Here is a 25651-nt window from a genome sequence, read left to right as displayed (position 1 = left end):
TCTATATCTCCAAAACCGCTGCATGGAAAAAATTTAAACGTGGCTCATTGTAAAGAACTTGGGGAATAATTGTTGTTAACGATGACGTCATTTGTGCCATAATTATGACGTCATAATTCGACAGGGACAACGATTAGTCTGATCAGTTTGAAATGTATTGAGCGTGATCTATGAATCAATTATATTAGAGAATAGAAATTTATGATGTCAACGCTTACGTGGTCTGGCAGCCATATTGGATCAAAGGGAAAAAAATGTTCAAAAACAGAAGAGTTGGTTCGCAACAAGTTGAATGCGCAGGGTAAGTATTCTATGAATACCATGTAGTTATTACTGTATTTATTTTCTTAACTGTTGTGGAGCTAAACTCCGCCTCAGATTCTAAGCTCCGCCCCGGACGGATTGAAGTGCCGGGGCACCTGCTCCAGTGCACTCCGGCAGGACTGCATCCTGCTTTTCAGAGAAGAAACTCACATTAGTTGGAGTTGAGACGGCAAGGAACGATAGAACACAGAATATAATACAGATAGATTAGAGAGCTAGAACTTTCAAGACAAAGGCATGTACACTTTACACGAATTAAATATTTTAGGGAGAACTTTCAAGACAAAGGCATGTACACTTTACACGAATTAAATATTTTAGGGAAATTGTACTATTTAAGGAATATTTAATTATCTCAGGAATATTGTACTTTGTCTCAAACAATGTCCCGTTGTGTTCATAATCGAAGGGAAGAGCATATAGAGGATAGCAAAGGCCTACTCGATGAAAATACATCACATGTGTTGCCGGTTTTATTCTTCCAAACAAACTTCATCTGACAAATGGAATAATTGCATTATCTGCTGATGTGCATTTTAGCAGATTCTTCTTCATCAGAATCTTAACGCATCAAAGTCTACAATGAAGGCGCCGCAGTGATGGCCTGGCATCAGACTAGTTGGTTGTTCAGCTTCGGCGAAAATTGGTGGTTCTACTTCATGTGTTTAGTGGATCAGATGATGTAATGGATAAACTATTCAAATAAAACGTTTAATGTGCTTAATTACCCTCGCCAAAGGAGAGGGTATTGCATTTGAGTCTGTTTGTTTGTCACCTCAGCCACCAGAGGTGGATGGAGGTTATGTTTTCACCCCTGTCTGTCTCTTTGTCTGTCCGTTTGTGAACAAAATATCTCAAAAAGGTTGTGGACGGCTTCGGACTAAATTTGGCAGAGATGTCACGTATGTGAAACCGACGAAATGATTAGATTTTGGTGAAGATCTGGATTCGGATCCGGCTACAAGAATTGTGAAGTGATTCTTCACCATTGGGAGAAAGGGCCAAAACTATACATAGCAGGATATCTAAAGAAGTTGTGGACGGATTTGGACGAAACCTGGTGAACCGGTTGGGTGTGTGACAAGGACGATTCGATTAGATTTTTGTGAAGATCTGAATATGGATTCGGATATGAGAATTATTTATTATTTTAAGTAATTCTTCACCATTGGGAGAAAGGGCCAAAAACGATACATAGCAGGATATCTCAAAAAGTTAGGGATGAATTCGGACGAAACTTGTTGGACAGGTTGTGTGTGCGTGACAAGGAAGAATCAATGCAATTTTGGTGAAGATCCGGTTCCGGATCCAGCAGGTAGAATTTTTAAAGTGATTCTTCACCATTGATTGATATGGCCAACCAGGCGGAGGTATGCTCTCTACTGAGTGCCATTCTAGTTTGTCTGTCTAGTTTGTCTGTTTGTCTGCACAGAACGACTTTGCTTTTCTCTGCAACCGTTAGTCCGATTGACAGAAAATTTTCACCATAGGTTCATCACTTCCTGTATCATTTTAAAAAGGATAATTCTGACGTCATGGGTCACGTGGTTGGGATGCCATTTTGGAAAAGGCGAATAACTGTGCACCTCTATAGCTCCGAAAGCTCTGGGTAGAAGTAATTCAGACAGGGCTCATTGCAAAGAACTCTCAATGGGGAATAAAATATGTTAATGATGATGTCATATGTGCCTTCATTATGAAAACATAATTCGTCTTATAGGGATAAATTGGTGGAGAAAAAATAATAATGATGTCATCAGTCACGTGGTTTGGCTGCCATATTTGTTTTAACACAAACCAAAACCACCAAAAACCCTTTTTCCGAAATGGTTAAACAGAACGAGGCAAAACATTACATGCATGATCGCACATCCATGACGTCATAGGTCACATGGTTTGGTGGCTATGATTTTTTGAAGAATAAAACTTCAAAAAGCCACCCCTCCACAACGGCTGAACAGATCGAATGGAAACTTCAAACATATGTTCCCCATGCCTTGCGTATATCATGCTTTCTTTGAATAATTCATTCGTCACATGGTTTGGTGGTCACATCGGATTAAACAAAAATATATATTTTTAAATTCTATCTCTTGAACCGCTTCATTGATCAATGTGAAACGTCAAAGTAATATAGTACTCATAAAGCGGAACACGTGTTTAAAATTTCAATATGATTGGTCTTACGGTCTGGCAGCCAGAAGTTGTTATTGTTTGAAGAAGAAGAAACTCTACTATATTATATTCTCCAGCCATCTGAGTTTTTAATATATCTAGTAATTATGTACTGTTTGAAGTCAGTGGCATCCTCTCTATTAATAATGTACGTCTATTAATTGTGTACTGTTGGAAGGTATCTTTCGACACATTGGACTGCTGAAACCCATTGGACCTTTGAAGAACCTTTAAGACCCCTCAAGACTATTAAGACCACCAAGACCCTAACATAGGCAGTAACATACCCTGAATATCCTTAAATACTACGAAGAACCAGAGGATCTCAAGGACCCAAAATATCCCGAGGACTTAGAAGACCACAAGGACTCCAAAATACCCAAAAGACCCTGAAGACTCCAAAGACCCAAATGACCTAGAGGACCCGAAAGAGCCACAGGACCCTGATGACCCAAAAGACTCCGAGGATGCAAAAAACCCCGGGGACTCAAAATATCTCGGGGACTCAAAAGATCCCGTGGACTCAAAATATCCTGGAGACTCAGAAGACCCCGAGGACAGCCTCATTAAAAAAATTTTTTTAAATAAAATACTGAATTCAGTTTTATAAAGAGGATGAAAGTGTAAAAGATGAAAGTGGGGTTGTACAAAATAATGAAAGAATGTACAAAAACACCCCACGAAATACACCTCACAAACACATCCTGACACGGGTCTGCAATCTTTGATTGCGCTTTCTTGTTCACTTTGGATATTAAAACATGCATGTTCAATGCAAATATTCGAACTAAAGCAGAACAAAGAACCATTTGCCACTGTTGGAAAGAAGCATTACAACAGAAAACTTGTCACGATAATGGGATATTAAAGGGAAGGTCAATAGAAAATGGAACGGTGGACAAACTATATATATATACACACACACACACACACATACACACACACGCAAACACACGCAGACACACAGACACACACACACACACACACACACACACACACACACACACACACACACACACATACACAAGTATTATAATAGAAGGGTGCATTTGTTGCCGGTGTTGTAATATCATGCGGATGTATAACCCACCTGTACGCGAGCTTCCGTCAGATTGATTTTCATAGCAAGTTCTTCTCGAGTGAACACGTCTGGGTAGTGGGTCTGCGCAAAGACAGCTTCGAGTTCCTCCAGCTGAACGGGCACAAAAAGGCAATATGAGAGCCACTCCTTGATCACGTTCTCATTCAAATGACAAATGTTTCCCTACTATGCAATTATAGTGCACATGTAAGGAAAATCTAACATCTCTTACAGTTAGCACACTCACCTTCTGAGGTATCTGGTCTAGATTTGATTCCCGACCCGTCTATAAGTTGGCATCATCCATGTCTTTGTGTCATCCTGCACGTCAGGTGTTCCGTTTGTTACACTGCATTAGTTATTGGACATTAAAGACCCCACAGTGTCTTTCTCAAAGAGTATCGATTGTTGATGACACCCAGAACAAATTCCACTTTCCTGCCCTCACGTGCAGGCGCAATGCATCAACAGCACGGATGCACTCCCAGAATTGATGCAACCAACAGCTCGGTGCTGCATACAAATGAATGATTGCAGGGAGGGTTTTGGGCACTGCTACATTTTCCTAAGTATATAAACTTCTTGTGCCCGTCCGAATTAACCCGAGGACGTTAAGAGCCAACCACAAAGTTGAAGAATGGCCTCACGTGTAGACAATGACACCTGCAGGTGGAGTTGGCAGATTTCCCCCTCCTTGAAGGTCGTTTATGACCCAGTGAGGTTTGACTGACAATCCGATAGTGACATGGGGATTCTCCTGAAACGAACTTGGTTTCCAGAACGTTTTAATTCATCACCTCACTACTGCTTTACGCTACTCTGGAACCCACAATCGTTGGGATTCAGTGCCGGTGTCTTTTCCACTTAGCTTATTCATCTTACTAGAATTCACCAAATGTCTGTCTGTCTGCTCCCAGGTACCGCAAAAACGGCTGAACCGATCGCAACGAATTTTTGGGTGGGCAATCCTGGGACCCCCTGGAGTAAAAAAGGCTATATTGTTGTTCCAATTTTTTTTCAGTTTTCCAATTTTTCCAATTTTCCAGTTTTTCCAAACACGATGGAATAATATTTACCGATATGAACAGTGATGTGGCTTTTATTGAAATTCTACAAATGCTGTTTAGGTTTTGATGATTTGCATGTGATATGATTTAACGGATGTTTATATAAATCGTTTAAAATAAAAAAAGCCTTCAATTTCTGATATTTTGCCTTTTCATTTGGGCCTCCCAATTGAAGCCCCGCCCATGGGGCGGGTACCGTTGCTAGTATATAAAATAGGAAGGAGGTGTTCTTACATCTTTCCATTTATTTTACATATACTCAATCATATGAGATCATATTACATATATACTCTCTGTCGCTCCATTCTTCATCCCTCAGATCGGCAGTCTGCAGCCTCCTCACTCTCTGCAGAACTGGACAAAATCACAGACTGGGCAAACAAGTGGAACATGTCTTTCAATCCTGACAAATCTCACACTCTTACGATGTCTCTCCGAAAAGACCGACTGGACAACCCTCCCATCCACTTTCTGAATAATCCTCTCCAAGAAGTTCTGTCACTCAAGCTTTTGGGTCTCACTATCCGCCATGATCTTTCCTGGGAAAACCACATTTCAAATCTGGCCTCCAAAGCCAGTCGCCGACTGGGCATCCTCCGTCGTGCGAAGTCCTTCCTTGGCTCACCTGAGCTCCTCACCACATACAAGGCTTTCATCCGCAGCTCAATGGAATACTGCTCTCCCCTCTGGGCTGGTGCTCCTGCCTCACACCTAGCTCGTCTTCATGCTGTTGAAACCAATGCATTCAGAATCATTGGAATCTCCCGCGATGAAGCTAACTCCAAGGGCCTCTCACTCACTCACCGCAGGCAGGTTGGTGGTATTTCCGTCTTCTACCGACTCCTCTCTGGCCTTGCCCCCATAGCTCTCTCTGGGCTCTGTCCCGCAAATATTCCTACAGATTGCACAAGATCTGCCTGCAACCCTCTTAAGGTTAAACTGCCAAAATCAAGACTCTCTGCTCACCTTCACTCCTTCATTCCTCTTTTCTCCCGCCTCTGGAACAAACTCCCTCACTCTCTTCAATCCCACTCCACCCTCCAGGTCTTTAAAACAGCTGTTCACCACCATCTCTTATCTTCCCCCATCCAAAACCTTGATCTTTTCTACCCCTGCTAATTTCACCCCAATTCCACTTTTTTGAAATACCAACTTCTGTCCTGGAAGTCCTTGGTGTCCTTGTGTTTTATACTTCTCCCTCCCCCCCCCCCGCCCCCTTCCCACGCCTCCTCCCCCCAAGCCCTCTCCCTTCCACACATCTCCCTGCTCTCAAATGTTGTGTTTGTGAGCTTCCCCTTCTCTCCCCATCTTGTCTTCCGCTCCCTCTTTTTATATATTTTGTTTGTCTGGTTGATTTGTTTGTGAAGTAAATGTTAGCTCTTTCACGAGCCTCGATTCAGTATACAAAAACAAAAAAACAAAAAAAAAAACATGTCTACAAAGGGTAATGGCTTGGTTTGAGGTGTTCACTTATGGCGTGGTGCGAGTTCGACATTGTAGCCAAACAGCGAAACCTGGCATTCTGTTGTTTCCAGTCGCTATTGGAGCTCTGACACTCGGCTTGATATTTGGAACATCGTCCCATTCAAGTCAAAACGCCATCATGAAACATTCATTACATAAAGAACATTTGCGCGAGGGTTTGTCTTATCTATTGTGACGTCATGTTTGTTTAAGAAACTTGCACTAACTTGCTTGTGGGTTTGTGGTTGTGATGACGTTGTTTACGCGACAATATAAAGGGGGAGAAATTGAGCGAATTGCATGTTTAAGATGTAAACAAAGTGCATAAACTCTTGAATAAATAGGGAATAAAAGGCTGGAAATGAAAAATCGAAACGTTACATGTTATATTGACTACAAATAGGATTGTCGCCCTGAGCTTAGAAAACGCAATGAAACTAAAAGATTAGTCGTGTGATGCAATGTGTTGTGTGTATGGAATAACTCCGAGAGATGTCTACACGATCACCTCCCTGAGGTGGGTGTTCAGGGAGACAACAAAGTTCACCAGGTGTAGTAGGATTACCCAAGGTTTACTTTAACCTTCTTAAGTGACTGAAGGATTGCTGTAACACCTTTAAAGATGACTGCAAAGCGTTAAAAGTTTAACCGTAAAGTAAGACAATCATTATAATGTACTTCCACTCACGGATGTGCGTCCCTTCCAGTGCGTAATTGACGTCACAATCCAAATGAGCTTGCCGAGTATGCAAGAAAATTATTCCTTGATCAAAACCATGAAAAAAGTTCGTTGCAAACCGCATGTACAGCAAGGCATGACAATTTCTCAGTGACGTCATAACAATTTCATTGTACAATATGTTATTAATTATACTGAACACATTTTAATCATGAAAAACTTTTTCATAAATATCTGTTTTTTTTTTTTCAGGTGATGTGAACAATTAAGCTTTGGATATGAACCCTATCATCAAAACCAAAAATGGCCAAATGAAGCGTGGAACACAGCCCCGCCTAATGGAGCTTTATTTTGCCAATGACTACTTTATTACAGACTCTGCACTAGACTCTGTCTCTCCCAAATTGGCTAGTACCACCAACGGAAGTGTAACACATGACTGACCTCACCAAGAAGTGCTGCACATCCACCATCTTATGTAGATGAATGGATGGATACCTTGGATGACTCTATTACAATTGTTCAAAGACAGTTTCGGGCAAAGCTTGGTTTGCGAACATGTCCCACGCGGAATTCAATATTGTGCTATGTTAAAGCACGCAGGACAACTATCAGATGCAAAAAGGTCAGGGTGAAGGAATTCAGTAAGAAATGATGAATCAATTGCAAGAGTGAGAGAAGCAGTCCTGCAGAGCCCCAAAAAGTTGGCAAGAAAAAAGTATCAAGAGCAAGATGTTAACAGGTAAACAATGCGTACAATTGTGAAGAAAGATCTTAGTCTATGTCCCTACAAATCCCAAGTGTCACAGCAATTGAAACCAACAGACAATCCGCTATGTAATAAGTGGCATTTCTTCTGAAACACTTCAGCACGTAATGGAAAGCTTATTTTTCCGCTGCCGTGAATGCACAAGTTTCAACAGAAGTTATCTGACATCAGTCATTTTCAAGAAATTAAGTGTGAATATCACCAATATTTCCATATGATGTTCTCTAATATACCTTGTATCCCTAACTTATACTGTTCAAATAAAACAATTTATCAACAAAATAAACGTGTTCATGAATTCATTGCCACCATATATGGTGACAATGAACAGACCCCAAATGTGATGATATATATAATTTAAATTTATACGTATATATATATATATATATATATATATATATATATATATATAATGTTGCGAATATGGAATTTGGCCTCCATATCCGCTTGTAAATATTCCCCTATTTTCTCCAATACTCCCCAACTTTCCCCGATCCCCCATTCCCTAGTCCCATTGCATGTAAATAACAATCAGTAGAGCCGACCTTCCCCTTATTCCCCCATTAAATGTCGTGCCCAGGTCCACCGCACCACACGTAGACAACTTTCGGACATCTTCCTAGTTATTCTTATTCTATGTCAGTTAAGGCCTCGTCTCCATTAATTATGACTCTTCGTTGCACCAGAATGTGATTATATGGCATCAGTAGTGAGTTTAGGACCTTTCCCATACCTCCTCCCATCTTCTTCCCCAAACAACAACAATAACAACAACTACAACAACAATTACAACTACAACTACGACTACAACAACAGAGGGGCGGGGAGTGTGCGTCCTCACACCGGCTCGGTTACCCGCCATGACCATACGCTCCACGGCGTTACCCCGAAGGGGCTGGCTGTCAGCTCCTCGTCAGGGGCGGAGCCAGTAACCCCCCCGCACGCACCCAATGAGAAGCAACGTGCCGATTCCACGAGGCGGAGCTAACGAGCCGAGGGCGTGTCACTCCCCGCCGGATATACGCGGCCCCGCGCCGGATGTGACGTCAGATGCGCCCCCAGCCTGGAGAGAGAAGTCGCCACCCCTCGAGCGCTGCAATACCTCCACCGCATCTCTTAAACTGGACCGTACGTGATCCTGCCCTGAGCCCAGGTGCACCTGGAGCGATCGCTACCCGCTTTCGTTGCAATCAAACCCCGTGTGAGTGAGCCTTGTCCCGTTTATTTGTCGTCTGTTGGGGTTAATATAAGTGTGTTTAAGTGCCCACCTTCCTATGTTTCCCTCTTGTCCCTGTAATCTAAACCTTCCGCATTATTGTAATAACAACCTTTGAGAACCGTATCCCTGGTGTCGTATTGTGTTATTGTGATCCAGCCGGGTGTCTTCTTTTTCCTTCATTGGTCTAGCATAGCGCGATTAGTCAACGTTCGGGCACAATCGGGTAACTTGTGCAGACGTGGTCATACCATAAAACCGCTCGGTAAATAACATCCAAGCCACGTCTGTAACAATTGGTGTCGGGAGTGGGATTCGAGGCCCGACCAAATTTTGGAAAAAAAAAAAAAAACGAATAGAGGAAAAAAAAAATTTGGTCAAAATTTGGAGCGGCCGAAATTTGTTTTGTTTTACGAAACTCGAATTTTGCAAGTCGCGCTATGGCGGATCAAGACGGCTGGGGTCCGGTAGGGGAGAGTGAAGCAGGGTCGGTCCAGGACCAAATTGAGGGACATGAGGGACATGAGGAGAGCGAAACAGCGGGGGTAGCAGACGCGCAAAATAGCGCCGTCACGCACGAAGAAGCGGGCGCGCAAAATGGCGCCTCGCTGATCACCGCGCCAGCGACCGTGGCAGCGCCCCCGGTGGATTGGAATTTGTTTTTTATGCAAAAGAAGGCCCTTATGGACAAGAATAATGAAGAAATGGAAAGCAGAATAATGATGGGAATGAGGGCTGATAGGGAACAAATGGGGAACCGGATGGATGCTCAGAGTGAGCAATTGGGGGTAATGGGGAACCAAATGGGGGGTAATGGGGAACCAAATGGGGGTAATGAGGGACGAAGCGAGGGGTACCGGTGAGAAGTTAGACAATAATTTTGAGGGGTTAGACAACGGGATAAAAGAAGTGAAAAATGGGTTAATGGGGGTAGAAAATAGAATGGCTGCCCAGGAGAATCAGATAGAGGGAGTGAAAAATGGGTTAGAGGGGTTAGAAAACAGTATGGAAGGCAAATTGAGGGACATGAGGGACCAAGCGGAAAGGGAAGTTAAACAAATGGAGCAGCAGATAGAGGGGGTCAGAATGGGGGTAGAAACCAAACTGGATGCTCACAGGGAGGAAATGGAGCAGATGAGGGTGGCATCTGGGCAGGAGATGCAAGTGATGGGAGAGGAGATCAGAAGAGGAGTGAGTGAGGAGGTCGGAGGAGTGCGCGAGGAGGTGAGGCACTGTAAGGAGCGCATGGAGAAAGAGGTGAGAAAGGGGACTGTAAAATTGCAAGGTGGTATAGAGGAGTTGACGCTGGGAGTAGAACAACTGACAGTGGGACAAAAGGAGTTGGGGGACCAGGTAAAGAAGAACACAGCGGTAATAGAGGGTTTAAAATCGACACAGAAAGAGATGAAAAAGGACGTAGGGGTAATTAAAAAAGAGTGCCAGACGGTACATGAGGACCTGACGAGGAAAATGGACAAGGTGGTAGAGGTAATGGAGGTTAAAGAGCGGGAGGTGCGGGAGCACATAGAAAAAAATAAAGTGGAGTTAGAGGAAGAACTTAAAGGGGCGCACGAAGAGATGAAGGAGATGAAGCAAAAATTAGAAGAAGTGGAAGAAGGGGTGAGCGAAATTAAGAAGCGACGGAGAGAGGATAAGAAAGAGATAAAGGAGGAAGTAAAAGAATTGGTCCAAAGTCTGTGTTCGGATCGTGATGATGTGCTCATTAACCGGATGAGGGATTCGCAGGTGATGGAGGAGAAGCGAAGAGAAAGAGGACCCGGTGTAAGTGGTGACCAATATGGTCGTGCGTATGATGCGCCAGGGGATTTAAGGAGCTTGGGGGTCGAGATGGACCCGGGTGTTCGTGAGAGGCCACTGGTGAAGTGTGCGACAGGTCTGGTGTGCGAAAGAGGAGGTGTGCGAGAAAGTCCGACTCTGGGGTGTGTGAGGAAAAAGTGTGTGCCAAGGAGTGAGGGTGTTGGCGAGAGTGAGTCGGTCGTAGCGCGTGTGCGAGGGAGCACGTGGAAGCGCGGGGTGGTGAGTGTTACAGAGGGTGTGACGGGAGAGTGTGCGCAAGAGTGTGCGCGAGAAAGGTGTGTGACGGACAGGTGCATGAGGAAAGAGTGCGCTGTCAGAAGTAAGGAAGAGTGTCCACCTGTGGTGAGTGTTACAGAGGGTGTAACGGGAGAGTGTGCGCGAGAAAGGTGTGTGACGGACAGGTGCATGAGGAAAGAGTGCGCTGTCAGAAGTAAGGAAGAGTGTCCACCTGTGGGGAGTGTTACAGAGGGTGTGACGGGAGAGTGTGCGCAGGAGTGTGCGCGAGAAAGGTGTGTGACGGACAGGTGCATGAGGAAAGAGTGCGCTGTCAGAAGTAAGGAAGAGTGTCCACCTGTGGGGAGTGTTACAGAGGGTGTGACGGGAGAGTGTGCGCAGGAGTGTGCGCGAGAAAGGTGTGTGACGGACAGGTGCATGGGGAAAGAGTGCGCTGTCAAGAGTAAGGGTGAGTGCTCTGTCAGGAATGGAGGTGAAAGTAGTGAGAGTGACATGGAGCGTGAGTTAGTTGTGACAGGTGAGCGAGGATGTACACCTGGGATGGAAGGATGCACACCTGGAATGGTAGAGCGTGAGTGGGAATGCACGCTGGAATTGGTAGTGAGGCACGTGGTTGGGTGTGCGAATGAGAGCACACCTGTGATTGTCACAGAGGAGGTGACAGAGGAGGGGGCGCGAAGAGGTGTTTTGGTGAGGTGTGCTACCAACGAATGTGTGCCAAAGTGTTCGGTGGTCAGGTGTGTGACCAAGGCTGTGAGTGGAATGGGTGTGCCTGGGTGTGTAAGGAACGGTACGAGGGGCATGGAAACGGCTGGATGTGTGAGCAAGGAACGGGCTGCGGGGTGTAAGCATGCAGGTGAAGCATCGACGTTAGACGGGATAGAGTTTAGAACGACTTATAGCCGAATCGGGCCCTCGGTGCGTGCTGGGCCTCGCTTTGAACGGCCGCGTCCGTGCTCCACTAGGCGGAGCGGGCAGCTGGATAGGAAGGGTCGTCATGGCGACCACGTTTTGTGGAGACGTGCCGGCAGGTCGAGATCGGGACATTGGATGGCTCCACGCCGAGGTGATGCATGGGATCTCGGCCCGGGTAAGCCCCCGTCCCTGCACCGAGTGCCGGACGCATCCAGCCGCAGGCACAAAACAACCAGCATCCATTGCTTGGCTTTACGAAGCCGGGCTTTGGACAGGGATTGGCGCACCGAGAGGTATTAGTGAGTAGACGGGGTGATGAGGTTAGTGTTTTGGACCCCAAATTAGAGAAAAACAAAATTTGATGATTGGCAAAGGATTGGCAGTAGTGATTGGCAGATGATGGGCAGTGATTGGCAAATTTTTAATTTGTTGAAATTTGATGTGCAAAATTGGTAGTGAGAGACCCCCGATGTGGTGGGATGGCATCCCTGCCACCCTTCCCATGAGGGGGGCAAAGGAGCAATAGCTTATGGGGTGTATGGCAGTGAAAACTAGCCCGGGTGGGTTAGGTTATATTGATAGGGCCCTAGAAGATGACATTAGGTAACGTTAAGATTAGTTAGTGACTGATACCTGTAGTGGGGACGCAGGTAGATTAGTATGGATGATAATGACGAGGGAGCGCAATAGTTTAAAGGGACGACTGGGAAGCGCAAGTTTCAGAAGGGAGTAGTTAGCTGAGATGATGCCGTGTTTGTGAGAATTGAACAGGTGTGATTGCACAGGTGTGCAACTGGACAGGTGTGTGGAGCAGTGTATGAGTAGTGAGTGTGTGGATCAGCGCGAATGCGCTTGGGGAGAGAAGGGTGCAGGTGGCACCAGGTGTGAGAGCACAGGTGTGCAGGTACAGGTGTGTGGAGAGAGTTGGAGTGAGTGGTACGGAGTGGTGTGCATGGTGCGAAGGTGTGGATGGGGGAAGAGTGGACCCCTTTCACGAGTACCCGGGGCGGGTAGTGTAAGTGTTAGGTAGAGGGTGCAGGTAAATTGTGGTTGGATATTGGCATTTGTGGTGCGGTTGCAGAATGGTATTGTGAATGGGTGCATTAGTGTTGTGGAAATGGCTGGGCGTGTAGCCTGTTAGTGTGTGTAGTTGGTTGGGCACTCCACCACTGTGAGGATGTCGGCCAGGTGAGGCCGCAGGTGGGCTCTGGGAGCCGGTAGTTGTGAGTGGGTGCCTGAGGATCCCGGGTGTGGATCGGGCAGCCCAGTGCCAGAGAGGGCACGGAGTGGGGAGAGAGCCAGAGGGCCTTCCCCTGGTAGTTAGGTTAGGGTAAGGAGCAGGTAAGCTCGGAGGCAACTGCAGTGGTGGAGGTGTGCAGGTGGGTAGACCCACTGGGAGAGGTACACGTCGCAGCCCAGAAATTGTACGAGGGCACTGGGAGATGAATCGGGGGAGTGAGACCCCAAATTGAAGAGCACCACAGTTTGGCCAATGGGAATTGGTTTTTAGAACCCATAGTGTAAGAGGGCCAATGGTTTGGCCGGAGAAAGACCCAGGGTAGTGTAAAGTTGTTAAAGTCATTTAGGAAATAGTTAGGATTGATGAACCTGTCGCACCAGACGCAGCCACTTACCTGTGGTGATGATGATGACTCCACACCTGTGTTTTCTTTGTTTGTGTTGCAGAAATGAGAATTGCTGTTGGATTTGTGAGACGCATCACGACGTGGATGAGACATTGGGGTGATTCCATCTCTCCCTCCCTAGGAGGGACTGATGATGAATTGGTAATGGCAAATTTTGATGTTGAGTTGAAAATGGCAAATTTTGATGAGAGTTGAAAATGGCAAATTTGATTGGTTAGGAGGGAGAGAAGACGAATTTGGTTTATGGGAGGAACGGGGAAGACAGTAGGGATGTTTGTCGATTTGTAAAGTAGATGTTTATGGGTAGTGTGGTGTTTTGTGGATACAGTAAGGGGTAAGGGAGGGGCCATGTAGGTTACCTGGTGGGGGGGGGGGCGTACGATAGGAACGTACCTGTCTCACCTGGTTCCCATGTGCCCCCAGTGTGCATCACCTTACATTGCGTGCACTTTTGCGCCCTTACCACCTTACTCACTTGTCTGCTTCTTTTGTCTCCCACCTCCGAGGATCTGGCTTTGGGGTAGAGAGAGAGGAAAGAGAGGTGCTGGCTGCGCAGTTGTGGGCCTGCACTTTCGCTGTTTGCTGCCGGGATCGATACACCATATGGACCGCAATGTTTGTGGCCACCCACAATGGACCGCAGTTCGTTTGCGGCCAAGCACCACCCGGGGATGGACCTATGGGTCAACGTGGCACCTATGCCATACAGGTGAACCACTGTTAATTAACACCACTGAAGGCCACACGAAGAGCAAGAGACACCTGCAGGGTTAGGGGTTGTCGAATTTATTTTTATTCCAATGAACAATGGTGACTGCACCGATTGGTGGTGGGGTGGTGCTGTTGATGCTCGGGAAGGGTGCTCTGCACGTTATTAAAGGCCGTCGGCCACAGAGCACTCGTGGGTTGGTGTATCGATGTTGGCAAGCGCGCTCTCTCTCTATGCATAACATCTGCATGTGTCCCTCCAAAAACAGGTCCTGGATCGTAGTGTAAATAGCAGCGTAGTCTTGTAAATAATGCTCCCTACCGGCTGTATGTTTAGTTTGAGAATTCTTTCCGGATTCGGTTATCCTGTGGGTGTGTTTCTGTGAGGAGAAGGGTGCAACGTCGCAGGGGGACATATTTACTCATTTGTGAATATCTGTAAAACTGTCGCACTCAGGGTAGAGTTAATAGTAGAGGGAACTACATTGCGTGCCACACTAAAGTAGGTAAAAATTTATCGGGTCGGGACGCCCCGAGGGTAGAGAAGGGTGCAATGTTGCGAATATGGAATTTGGCCTCCATATCCGCTTGTAAATATTCCCCTATTTTCTCCAATACTCCCCAACTTTCCCCGATCCCCCATTCCCTAGTCCCATTGCATGTAAATAACAATCAGTAGAGCCGACCTTCCCCTTATTCCCCCATTAAATGTCGTGCCCAGGTCCACCGCACCACACGTAGACAACTTTCGGACATCTTCCTAGTTATTCTTATTCTATGTCAGTTAAGGCCTCGTCTCCATTAATTATGACTCTTCGTTGCACCAGAATGTGATTATATGGCATCAGTAGTGAGTTTAGGACCTTTCCCATACCTCCTCCCATCTTCTTCCCCAAACAACAACAATAACAACAACTACAACAACAATTACAACTACAACTACGACTACAACAACAGAGGGGCGGGGAGTGTGCGTCCTCACACCGGCTCGGTTACCCGCCATGACCATACGCTCCACGGCGTTACCCCGAAGGGGCTGGCTGTCAGCTCCTCGTCAGGGGCGGAGCCAGTAACCCCCCCGCACGCACCCAATGAGAAGCAACGTGCCGATTCCACGAGGCGGAGCTAACGAGCCGAGGGCGTGTCACTCCCCGCCGGATATACGCGGCCCCGCGCCGGATGTGACGGCAGATGCGCCCCCAGCCTGGAGAGAGAAGTCGCCACCCCTCGAGCGCTGCAATACCTCCACCGCATCTCTTAAACTGGACCGTACGTGATCCTGCCCTGAGCCCAGGTGCACCTGGAGCGATCGCTACCCGCTTTCGTTGCAATCAAACCCCGTGTGAGTGAGCCTTGTCCCGTTTATTTGTCGTCTGTTGGGGTTAATATAAGTGTGTTTAAGTGCCCACCTTCCTATGTTTCCCTCTTGTCCCTGTAATCTAAACCTTCCGCATTATTGTAATAACAACCTTTGAGAACCGTATCCCTGGTGTCGTATTGTGTTATTGTGATCCAGCCGGGTGTCTTCTTTTTCCTTCATTGGTCTAGCATAGCGCGATTAGTCAACGTTCGGGCACAATCGGGTAACTTGTGCAGACGTGGTCATACCATAAAACCGCTCGGTAAATAACATCCAAGCCACGTCTGTAACAATATATAGATATATATATATATATATGTACGTATATATATGATCACATTTGGGGTCTGCCTAGCAGGCACGTAAGACATCGGCCAATATAAAGCTTGCAGTGTTAGTGTGAGGAATTTCTGAGGATATACTGAAGACTCCATAGTTCAGTAGGCTGTCACCGCATAAGTGATGAGGTCGTTGGGTTTGAGTCCCAGGTTGTCAGAATTTTTTCACACGAGCCCCAGGCAGGAATTTGTTCCTGTTTGTTAAAATTATATACAGACATTACATATATATATATATATATATATATATATATATATATATATATATATATATATATATATATATATATATCTATATATATCTATATATATCTATATATATCTATATATATCTATATATATCTATATATATATATATATATATATATATATTGCTACGTGTAGGGGTAGGTAATTAAATATCTTGGTCGAGGTAGATTTGTACAGAGTAGCGTGCTCCAAATGTCGCAAAGAAGAAACCTTCATGTATTTAAGTTAAGGCTGGATGTCCACGTAAGCGTATATGTGACTCCATGTGGTGGGTGGAGCTATGATAAATTAGTTAGGGCATAAGGATAAATTCCCAGTGTGTAACTGCCTCTGTGATTTTTCCCTTTGTTCTTATAAAACTTACTCGGCCAGCCAACCATTTGGCACATAATTAAAACAACATAATCGCCGACGGTATCCAGGCACTACGACCCCGCCGAGCTGAACATCATCGATGGGCATCAAGAATGGCCGTGAGGCCATGTCGCGAAGGACGATTGGTTGAGGAACGATGGGACAATCGAGTCACGCTTGGTGATTGGAATGCTCGTGACATCAGAGGGAACCTTTCGAGAACGGGAAAAGAAAAGGTGAAACGACCGTCATTTTGTCCTCTCTCGATTCTGGTGTTCGTAGCAGGTGGATGCATTCTTTCGCTCTCTCTGGTACTGGCTCCGTGATGGCTGCACTTCGTGTCGTGTGCGCCTGAGAGAAACATCGGAGCTGTGGGGAAGTTTTTGTGGACAACTCCCATTGTAAGGAGGCTATCCTGTCTGCTTGCCTCACGCCGGCAGCTGGCTAAGGAAGCGGCTCCGCGTCATCTTGTGCGTGTCCCGCGCAGTTGTTCGAGGTGACCCCACCAAGTGTTCGTCAAGGCCAGAGTTAAGTGCCGGCCGGCAGAAACATTCTTTATTTTTACTTTCGTTTTCCCCTTGTGTTTTTATACGAGTCCGAGTGGAGACGCCTCAATATAGGAATTCGTTTTACCTTACTTTTCGTTTTGTTCTCCTTGCATTATTTTCATTAAATTCATTATTTGTGCATTTTCAATTCCTGTGTCTTGTAGTACGTTTATTTGTTTGTGGTTTCGGAAAACACTCGTCGCGTCCGTCTGTTCAGGTAAGGGCCTCGTTATCCCTCCCTCGCATGTGCCAAAAGAACCGCCATCAATTCGGCTCATACACCTCGGAGTTAAAGCTCGGTCGGCCATCCGTCACCTACGGGTCTTAACCCCGGGGACGTGACAATGTATACACACACACACACACACACACACACACACACACACACACACACACACACACACACACACACACACACACACACACACACACACACACATATGTATACTGTATAAATACATACACCGGTGGGGTATGCTTGCATACTGCAAGAAACTACTCAGGTGCAACTATGTGCAAACATACTGAATCTATAAGCTTTATATATTTGACGATGTGGATTGTGAGAGGTTTTCAGTCAAGAGTACTCATTAGGATACAATGATATACAAGCCAAAAAACAAACTAAAATGTTACGTATTCATAATTAACTACACCACCAGTCAAAAGTTTTAGAACACCTCAATTTTTCCAGGTTTTATTGAAATTTACGCAGTTTAATGTCTCAATGTACTCTGAAATTAAGCATAGAACAAATAAACAATTGGAGATAAAAAGGAAATCATAGAATCATTTTGTTTAACAAAATTTAATTTAAAATTTTGGACTCAGCAAAGTAGCCACCTTTTGCAGATATAACCGCCTAACACACTCATGGTATTCTTTCTACAATGGAAATCAAATATTGTTCTGGAAGTTCTTCCCAACGCTGTTGCAGAAGTTCCCACAAATGTGTTGCACTTGTAGGTTGCTTTGCTGTCACCCTTCTGTTCATTTCATCCCAAACCAGCTCGATGGGGTTTAAGTCTGGAGACTGTGCTGGCCATTCGATGATTTGAAGCCTACCGTCTTGTTCTTTTCCTCGAAGGTAGTTTTGACATAGCCTGGAGGTGTGTTTAGGGTCATTATCTTGCTGTAGGATGAACCCCCTGACCAACTAGGTGTATACCAGAGGGTATTGCATGGCGCTGCAAAATGCTGTGGTAGCCCTTTTGGTTCAGGGTGGCAGTCATTCTGTGCACGTTGCCGACTCTGGATCCAGTAAAAGAGCCCCAGACCATCACGCTTCCTCCTCCATGTTTGACAGTTGGTGTCACACACTGAGGAACCATCCTTTCGCCTACTCGACGGCGTACAAAAACCCTGCGTGTTGAACCAAAGATTTAAAATTTTGATTCATCCGTCCATAAGACCTTCTTCCAGTCTTTAGTAGTCCACTGGCGGTACTTCATGGCCCAGGCAAGCCTCTTTTTCTTATTTCGTCATCTTAGCAATGGCTTTCTTACTGCCACTTGACCTGTCAGACCTGCAGCTCGAAGTCTTCTCTTCACAGTTGAAACTGAGACTTGCTTACTTCGACCAGTGTTAAGCTGTGCTTGAAGCTGTTGTCCTGTGAGCCGCCTATCACGCAAGCTGTTCACTCTCAGAAAAGACTCTCAGAAACTTGTCTTCTGATTTTGTTGTGGCTTTGGGTCTGCCAGACCTCTACCTGTCAGAGTTTCCTCCAGTTTCCAAGTGCCTTTTGATGGTGGAGGAAACTGTACTACTCACTGACACCTTGGCTTTCTTTGCAATTTCTCTAAAGGAAAGACCTCCACTTTTAAGGGTTATAATGGTCTGTCTGTCTTCCTTTGTTAATTGCCTTTTTCTCGCCATTATGATAGCAATATACTACTTCCCGCAGTGCAATATTGTCCAAATAATGCTTCAGAGGGTGTAATAACAGTCTGTTCCAATACTGCTTTTATACAGACAGGGGGTTTGTAATCAAGTAATCAGCAGAGGTTGGGACACCTGTAGGAATTATTTGCATCAACTTTCAAGGCTTCATTTACTTACATTGCTGCAGAACAGCTGTAAGTTGTTAACCCATTACTTGTTCCCTGAAGAAGGTCCTTTTTTACAATATAACTGCAATTTACATTATTTTCCCGTTTTTGCTAACATAAACTTTTTCTTTTTTTTTACCTCGAGCAGTTTACTGCTTACCTTTTTGTACCATTTCAGGTTATTCACTGGACATTAATCTGCGCAAATTTCAATAAAAACTGGAAAAATTGAGGTGTTCTAAAACTTTTGACCGGTAGTGTAAATCAAACAATGACCCCAAAAATGTCAGGTCATGTGACCCAAAATGCAATATAACCACATATGCAATACAATCAAGTGTGGTTTCATTACTACAATTAGTTATGAATGAATGAATGAATGATCGTTTTAAGGCCATTTTCCCCGCTAGAGCGGGGGTTAGCCTTGCGGGCCCCATAACAATCATGGTTCCCTGTTTGAGGCAATGTTTTTATGGCCGGATGCCCTTCCTGACGCCAACCCTTAGTCGCCTCTTACGATGTGCAGGGATACAGTGCCCCTATTCTAAATCGGGGTACACACCGGGGCATTACTACAATTAGTTAATAATCATCAAATTTCTAATTACTATGATTATTTAGTGATTAGCAATATTTAAAACATATCAATACTTAAGCACATCATAGATCAGACATAGAGGAATCACTTGCAATTGCTTACTTTCTAACGTATAAAGTCCGGTCCCTTTCCACTGTTCTAAAAGCCCATTAAGAATGTTTCACTCACTCACTGACTCACTTATATAAATGTTATAGTATTTTCTAGGTGGCATAGAAAGCTGAAATTTTGCATGCTGCTGCAACTCGAAGCCAATATCCCAGAAAAAATCACAAACAAAGTCGGAAAATTGTCCATAAAGGAAAATATCCATGAATAAGAGTCGGCCAGTGCAGCCTCCATCTGTTCATTGCTGGTAGACAATGGAGCTGACACTGGAAATGGTTTCGAAGCAATGGTAACAAGGGCTGATTCTGCCTCTTATTTTATAACTTTTGCCATGTTTACATTAAACATTACTACAGCTGTAAAGTTTTAAATAAAGAGCTCTTTCTAGTCACTAATTTATTGGTTTACTCGAGTTATTTAGCTGTTTTCAGAATGCAAACACAATGGGCTTTTAAAACAGTCGAAGGAGACCGGAGTGATTCCTATGACTATGTCTCTGATGTATAATGTGCTTAATTACACTACATTAATGGCCCTAATTATTCCCACCTCGTGAGATCAGCTGGAGACAGTTTTTGGCCCATGTCTCTCATGAACCAGCTGACCAGGACTGATGTTCGACTGAAGGGGATTTGGTCAGGAATTTGGCTTTGTTCAGGGTACTGGCAAATCATGAACTATACCTTTGACCTATTTCACCAGAGGTCTATGAGGGACCTGCAAACCACCCGCACTATATCTGCCAAATTATCCCTTCCGTGAGCGAACTTTGCCCAAAATGTCTTACTCCCAGGATGTGCACACTCATGACGAACCTGCTGCAGAGTGAACGTTGTACGATTCCGCCGTTGCTTCCTCCGATAGAACCCATCCTCAAATTCTGCAGTCGAGGTGAGTTCTCCAGATGAAACTGTACAGTAAAGGTTAAAAGGGATGTGTGCATTTATCAGCTTTTGGGATTTACCTTTACAAAACCAAACAACAAAAAGCAACAACAAAAACACACACCCAGACCCAGACAGGACCGGTGTTCATGTTAACTTGTGAAAATCCATTTTAACATTGCATATTACCCATTGTTGGTGGTGGTCCATGGCCATTAAATGATACACTAAACTCCGTATTTCAGTCACAGGTAGGATACATGAAAGACCATTAAGATTCAGCAATTCAAGTGAAAAAAATAATTTAATCATCTCATACATGGAGGAAAAAAAGAAAGGAAGAGCACTGCACGTTAATTAGTACAATAATGTTGTCAAGTCCTGGCAAGATGGCTCCTAAGCCTCCAGTCCAAGTCATCAGTCTTGATGCCAATTTTATTATTGGACCCGCCGTATGCGACTGGATTTCGGATTTGTGCCTTTCGTGTTAAAATGAAAATCTTCCCCTTTCATCGAATTCACTCTTTAAAAAAAAATAAAAAAGAAGCAAAATTTTCATTTCTTTTTGATTACTGAGAAATATAACGAACAATGTTCGAGCCAGTTTTCAATCACATTATCAGAACCGTTCTTCCATTTTCATTTTAAAAAGCTAATAAAAACGAAGTCAGTCAAACATTCAACAGACACTGTGATGTGGCGGATAAGAGGGTATTTATTAGGGCGGATATGTGGGTATTCATTTGTTTATTTATTTATTCATTACGTCCACTGCGGAGATGATGGTGGCGCTCAAGTCGATGTTCTTTACAATGTGTCGGGGTTATCGCCACAAGTCACGATCATGCTGCAAGACAAGAATTCATTTTGGACAGGTCGACCATTTGTTGCAAGGTTTGGGAGTTTATGCTGAGCAGCCATGAGAGGATCAAACCCTCACTTAAAGAGGGCAGGGAGCGGGTGGAGGTGACTACAATGAGAAAACACAAAATGAGTAAAGGAAGACAATTGCGGAATGATGGGAGAGAAGTGGTTGAAAGTGTTGGAAGAGTGAGGAAGGAAGAGAAGGACATGTGTAATGAGCTGGGGATGCGACACCATCCCGGAGGTCAAGATGACAATCTTGGGGAAGGCTGCACTATGTGCCCTACGGTCCAAAATGGCGCACTTTTCTGCTGCAATTGCAACCATTCGATTTCCTAAACATGAGGGTCAACCTTGTTCCATGGAGGTCATAGGATAAACGATGACCAAGAGAGCCATCGAGTTACAAAATAAAAACGTATTCAACCTTATTAAATGATGAGTAAAAGAAGTGGTATCCAGTCAGTCAAACACCTGTTATTAAGGTCGTTGTCGTTGCATGACAACAACTTCAGAATCACAAGTTGTTTGTTAACCCAGCACTGCACATGTTATAACTCTTCCATGCCGAGGATCATAGATTGGATAAACTACTCTGCTCGAAGGTTTCAAAATACAGATAACGCAAGTGACCTGGACAACACAAAAAAGTAGATATAATATACGAGTCCAGATATTTGCCGGAGAGTCTTGGCCACAATATCCATGTTGCAGATGGGGACTAAATGCCAGGCAGACAGGTGGGTATAGAGGGAGGGAATGGGTGAGGTTGAGCTCACAGTTTCTCCAGCACGATGTATTGAAATGCTGGGTGACAGGCAACAACAGAAGGCATGCGAGAGCACTGATGCGATGCCTGTCGTCTGCCACCACATGTTGAAAAGGCTACATGTGGTGTTCAATCTGGCCTGGATTTCATCCCAGACGTGTTCACTGACAGCTGACTTGGAACTTGACTTTGTAGCTGCAAGGATGTTCTTGCTGTTAGTCTTTACTATTCGCTCTCTCGTTTCCGCGTCCCTTTGCTTCTCTGCTTGTTGTGTTCTCTGTTCTGCATGGTCTTGCCTGGCGCATATTCGCTCCCTCAAGACAGATTTGCCAAGTCTCGCAATCCGGGTCGAGTCTGGAAGGGTGTGGTTGGTTATTTTGTTTTAGTTTTCAGCTTTTACTAGCTCGTTGCCAGGAAATCACCACGTTTCATAACCACCTGTGTTCCATGGACGGCAAGGGGAGAGGGGCGGGAAATAAGGTACGCTGCTACATTTCCTCAAATTTTGTCCAGTTTCCACTGGTGTCGTAATAACGGACTGCATATGAAGCATGTTGCATGTCCATGGAGTTTGGTCCGTGACGGTGATCCTAAACAATGGATGTTCCTCCACGTAGCCAAATAAGAAAGTCTCTTCACCAAAATGAACATAGTTGTTTGCATGGAGGACAGTGGCACAATATGCAAAGTCTAAGAACTTTAGTTCCTACCCTAAGTAGTTAATTCAAAATTGCAGCAATAATTACAAGTTTCATCCTCCCGTTGAATCTGAATGTTCACCCAGCTAAGTCCCCATACAAGGAAGTAATTTTTACGGTAGAATATATATATATATCGTTGCAAGCTTAACACTAGAGAGCATCTGAAAATGCAAAGCCCGTCGGCGTCCGTTTGGATTTAGACGTCTTCTTCTTCTACTTCTTCTTCTTCTTCTTCTTCTTCTCCTTTTCTTCCGTAGGCTCAAAATGACGAAGACAGTTTAAAAAAAATACAAAATGAAAATTGATGATTTTATGCAGCTTTGACTTTTGAACTTAAGATCTAAAAAAAAAAAAAAAAAAAATTCTTGCTTTTTACTGGTGAACAAATTCTGTGACCAATATGCAAATTCTTAAAATTTCAGGTCAATCGGATGAAAATTGATGATTTTATTTAACGCTCACATTTGACCTTTTGACTAAATTATTAATTTGCCTTCTCCATATCATAATAAAGCTTTGGAGAAAATTTGATGGCAAAACTCAAATAGGAAATTGAAATTTCAGGTCAATTGGATGAAAATTGATGATTTTATGTGAAGCTGACCTTTGACCTTTTGACATTTGGACAAAATTATTAATTTGCCTTCTCAGTATTATCACAATAAAGCTTTGGTGAAAATTTCATGGCAAAACCCAAATGGTAAAAAAAAAGTTTGCCAGGCAGACACACACAGACAGACACATACAGACAGACAGACAGACAGACAGACAGACAGAAGTGATTAGAAAACCCCGTCTCCTGCTGTGCAGGGGACGGGCTAATGAAGCAAACTACAATACTAGAAGCCCAAGCTTGTAATAAATAGGAGGAAGCAAAGCAAAAGCGGTAGTGGGGAAATGTCCTATGTTCTGCCATATTCGCGTACACACTGATGGCCTCATACAGTATGAGAGTTCATCAATAAGATCAGAGAACAACACAAACAGGTATCAAATAAGGGTGATCGTTGAATTAGCTAAAGGTATTAAAAATTGCTAAAGGACTGTATATGAAAAATGTCGATTTCCTAGAGGATTCAGAGCTACAAGCGAAACACAAGGCTGTCGCATTGCAGTTTTTGCACTAATACACCTCGTCACCCCCTCAACCCTCATCCCCTCACCCCACCAAACACACCATTACCCAGATATCTATTCTCTTAGCTGCCCTACCCCCTTGGGACACTAAACTCCTTTAGAACGAAATTGAAGCGCTATTAATGGTTTCCTCCAACCCTCGTCTCTCCATCTTGAAATCCTTCCCACTACCCTCTCACGTGCTTCATGCAACATTCGTGTGGTGCTATGAGATCTACCTTCCACCTGTGCGCACTCATGTATTCAATTATCTATTCGAACTGCAAAACATTAGCACATGTGACACATTGAACAAGTACTATACATGTAATGCAATACCACTTTAGCCCAATGGGCAGAAAAGACACCAAATTGGTGCACTTGTGTGGTGTTCGCAAACCAGGCTTGTATCAGGCAAAGCTTCCCTCATTGTCACACTCAATTTGTCTGTCTGTCTGTTCCCTTGTATATCTTGAGAAAGTAACATTGTATGCTCACCAATCTTGGCAGATATAATGTGGGCCCCATTGGGAGTGATATTTGGGGCTGGGTGGTGATTTTTTGGGTGTTGGGAGTGATATTTGGGGCTGGGTGGTGATTTTTGGGGTGTTGGGAGTGATATTTGGGGCTGGGTGGTGATTTTTGGGGTGTTGGGAGTGATATTTGGGGCTGGGTGGTGATTTTTGGGGTGTTGGGAGTGATATTTGGGGCTAGGTGGTGATTTTTGGGGTGTTGGGAGTGATATTTGGGGCTGGGTGGTGATTTTTGGGGTGTTGGGAGTGATATTTGGGGCTAGGTGGTGATTTTTGGGGTGTTGGGAGTGATATTTGGGGCTGGGTGGTGATTTTTGGGGTGTTGGGAGTGATATTTGGGGCTAGGTGGTGATTTTTGGGGTGTTGGGAGTGATATTTGGGGCTAGGTGGTGATTTTGGGGTGTTGGGAGTGATATTTGGGGCTAGGTGGTGATTTTTGGGGTGTTGGGAGTGATATTTGGGGCTGGGTGGTGATTTTTGGGGTGTTGGGAGTGATATTTGGGGCTAGGTGGTGATTTTTGGGGTGTTGGGAGTGATATTTGGGGCTGGGTGGTGATTTTTGGGGTGTTGGGAGTGATATTTGGGGCTAGGTGGTGATTTTTGGGGTGTTGGGAGTGATATTTGGGGCTGGGTGGTGATTTTTGGGGTGTTGGGAGTGATATTTGGGGCTGGGTGGTGATTTTTGGGGTGTTGGGAGTGATATTTGGGGCTGGGTGGTGATTTTTGGGGTGTTGGGAGTGATATTTGGGGCTGGGTGGTGATTTTTGGGGTGTTGGGAGTGATATTTGGGGCTAGGTGGTGATTTTTGGGGTGTTGGGAGCGTGAAGGTGGATTCTCTCTATCGGGGTCCGGATATTCACTTCAGCCCTATGAGCCGCAGTGCTACCAAACGTGGTTTGCATAATGGGGGCCCCATGGAGAATTTATAGTGAAAAAATTGAGTTATTAGCTGTTATAGATTTTTCAATTCAGGTGGGATTTGGAATAGCAGGAGGTGGGCTCTCTCTCACGGCTTGCGTTATCGACAGCAGACTTGGTAGTGATAGTGTGGGCCCTATGGGGGGTTAATGAAGAAAAATATGAAC

At 44.6% G+C, this 25651-nt stretch overlaps 1 protein-coding gene across 1 annotated transcript in view; it reads right to left on the bottom strand.

Annotated features, from left to right (window-relative positions):
• Positions 1-25651, bottom strand: part of LOC137432114 (dorsal root ganglia homeobox protein-like) — a 91018-nt gene that overhangs the window by 40119 nt on the left and 25248 nt on the right. The window contains exons 3-4 of the mRNA XM_078783680.1: positions 20515-20609; positions 3590-3691 (exon numbers count right to left, since the gene is read on the bottom strand). Of these exons, the coding sequence (XP_078639806.1) occupies positions 3590-3691; positions 20515-20609 (197 nt within the window). The remainder of the gene's footprint in view (positions 1-3589; positions 3692-20514; positions 20610-25651) is intronic.

The sequence above is a fragment of the Myxine glutinosa genome, chromosome 8 (assembly GCF_964187855.1).
Source record: "Myxine glutinosa chromosome 8, kmMyxGlut1.1, whole genome shotgun sequence".
Taxonomy (NCBI): domain Eukaryota; kingdom Metazoa; phylum Chordata; class Myxini; order Myxiniformes; family Myxinidae; genus Myxine; species Myxine glutinosa.
This window is presented reverse-complemented; position numbering and strand designations above follow the sequence as displayed.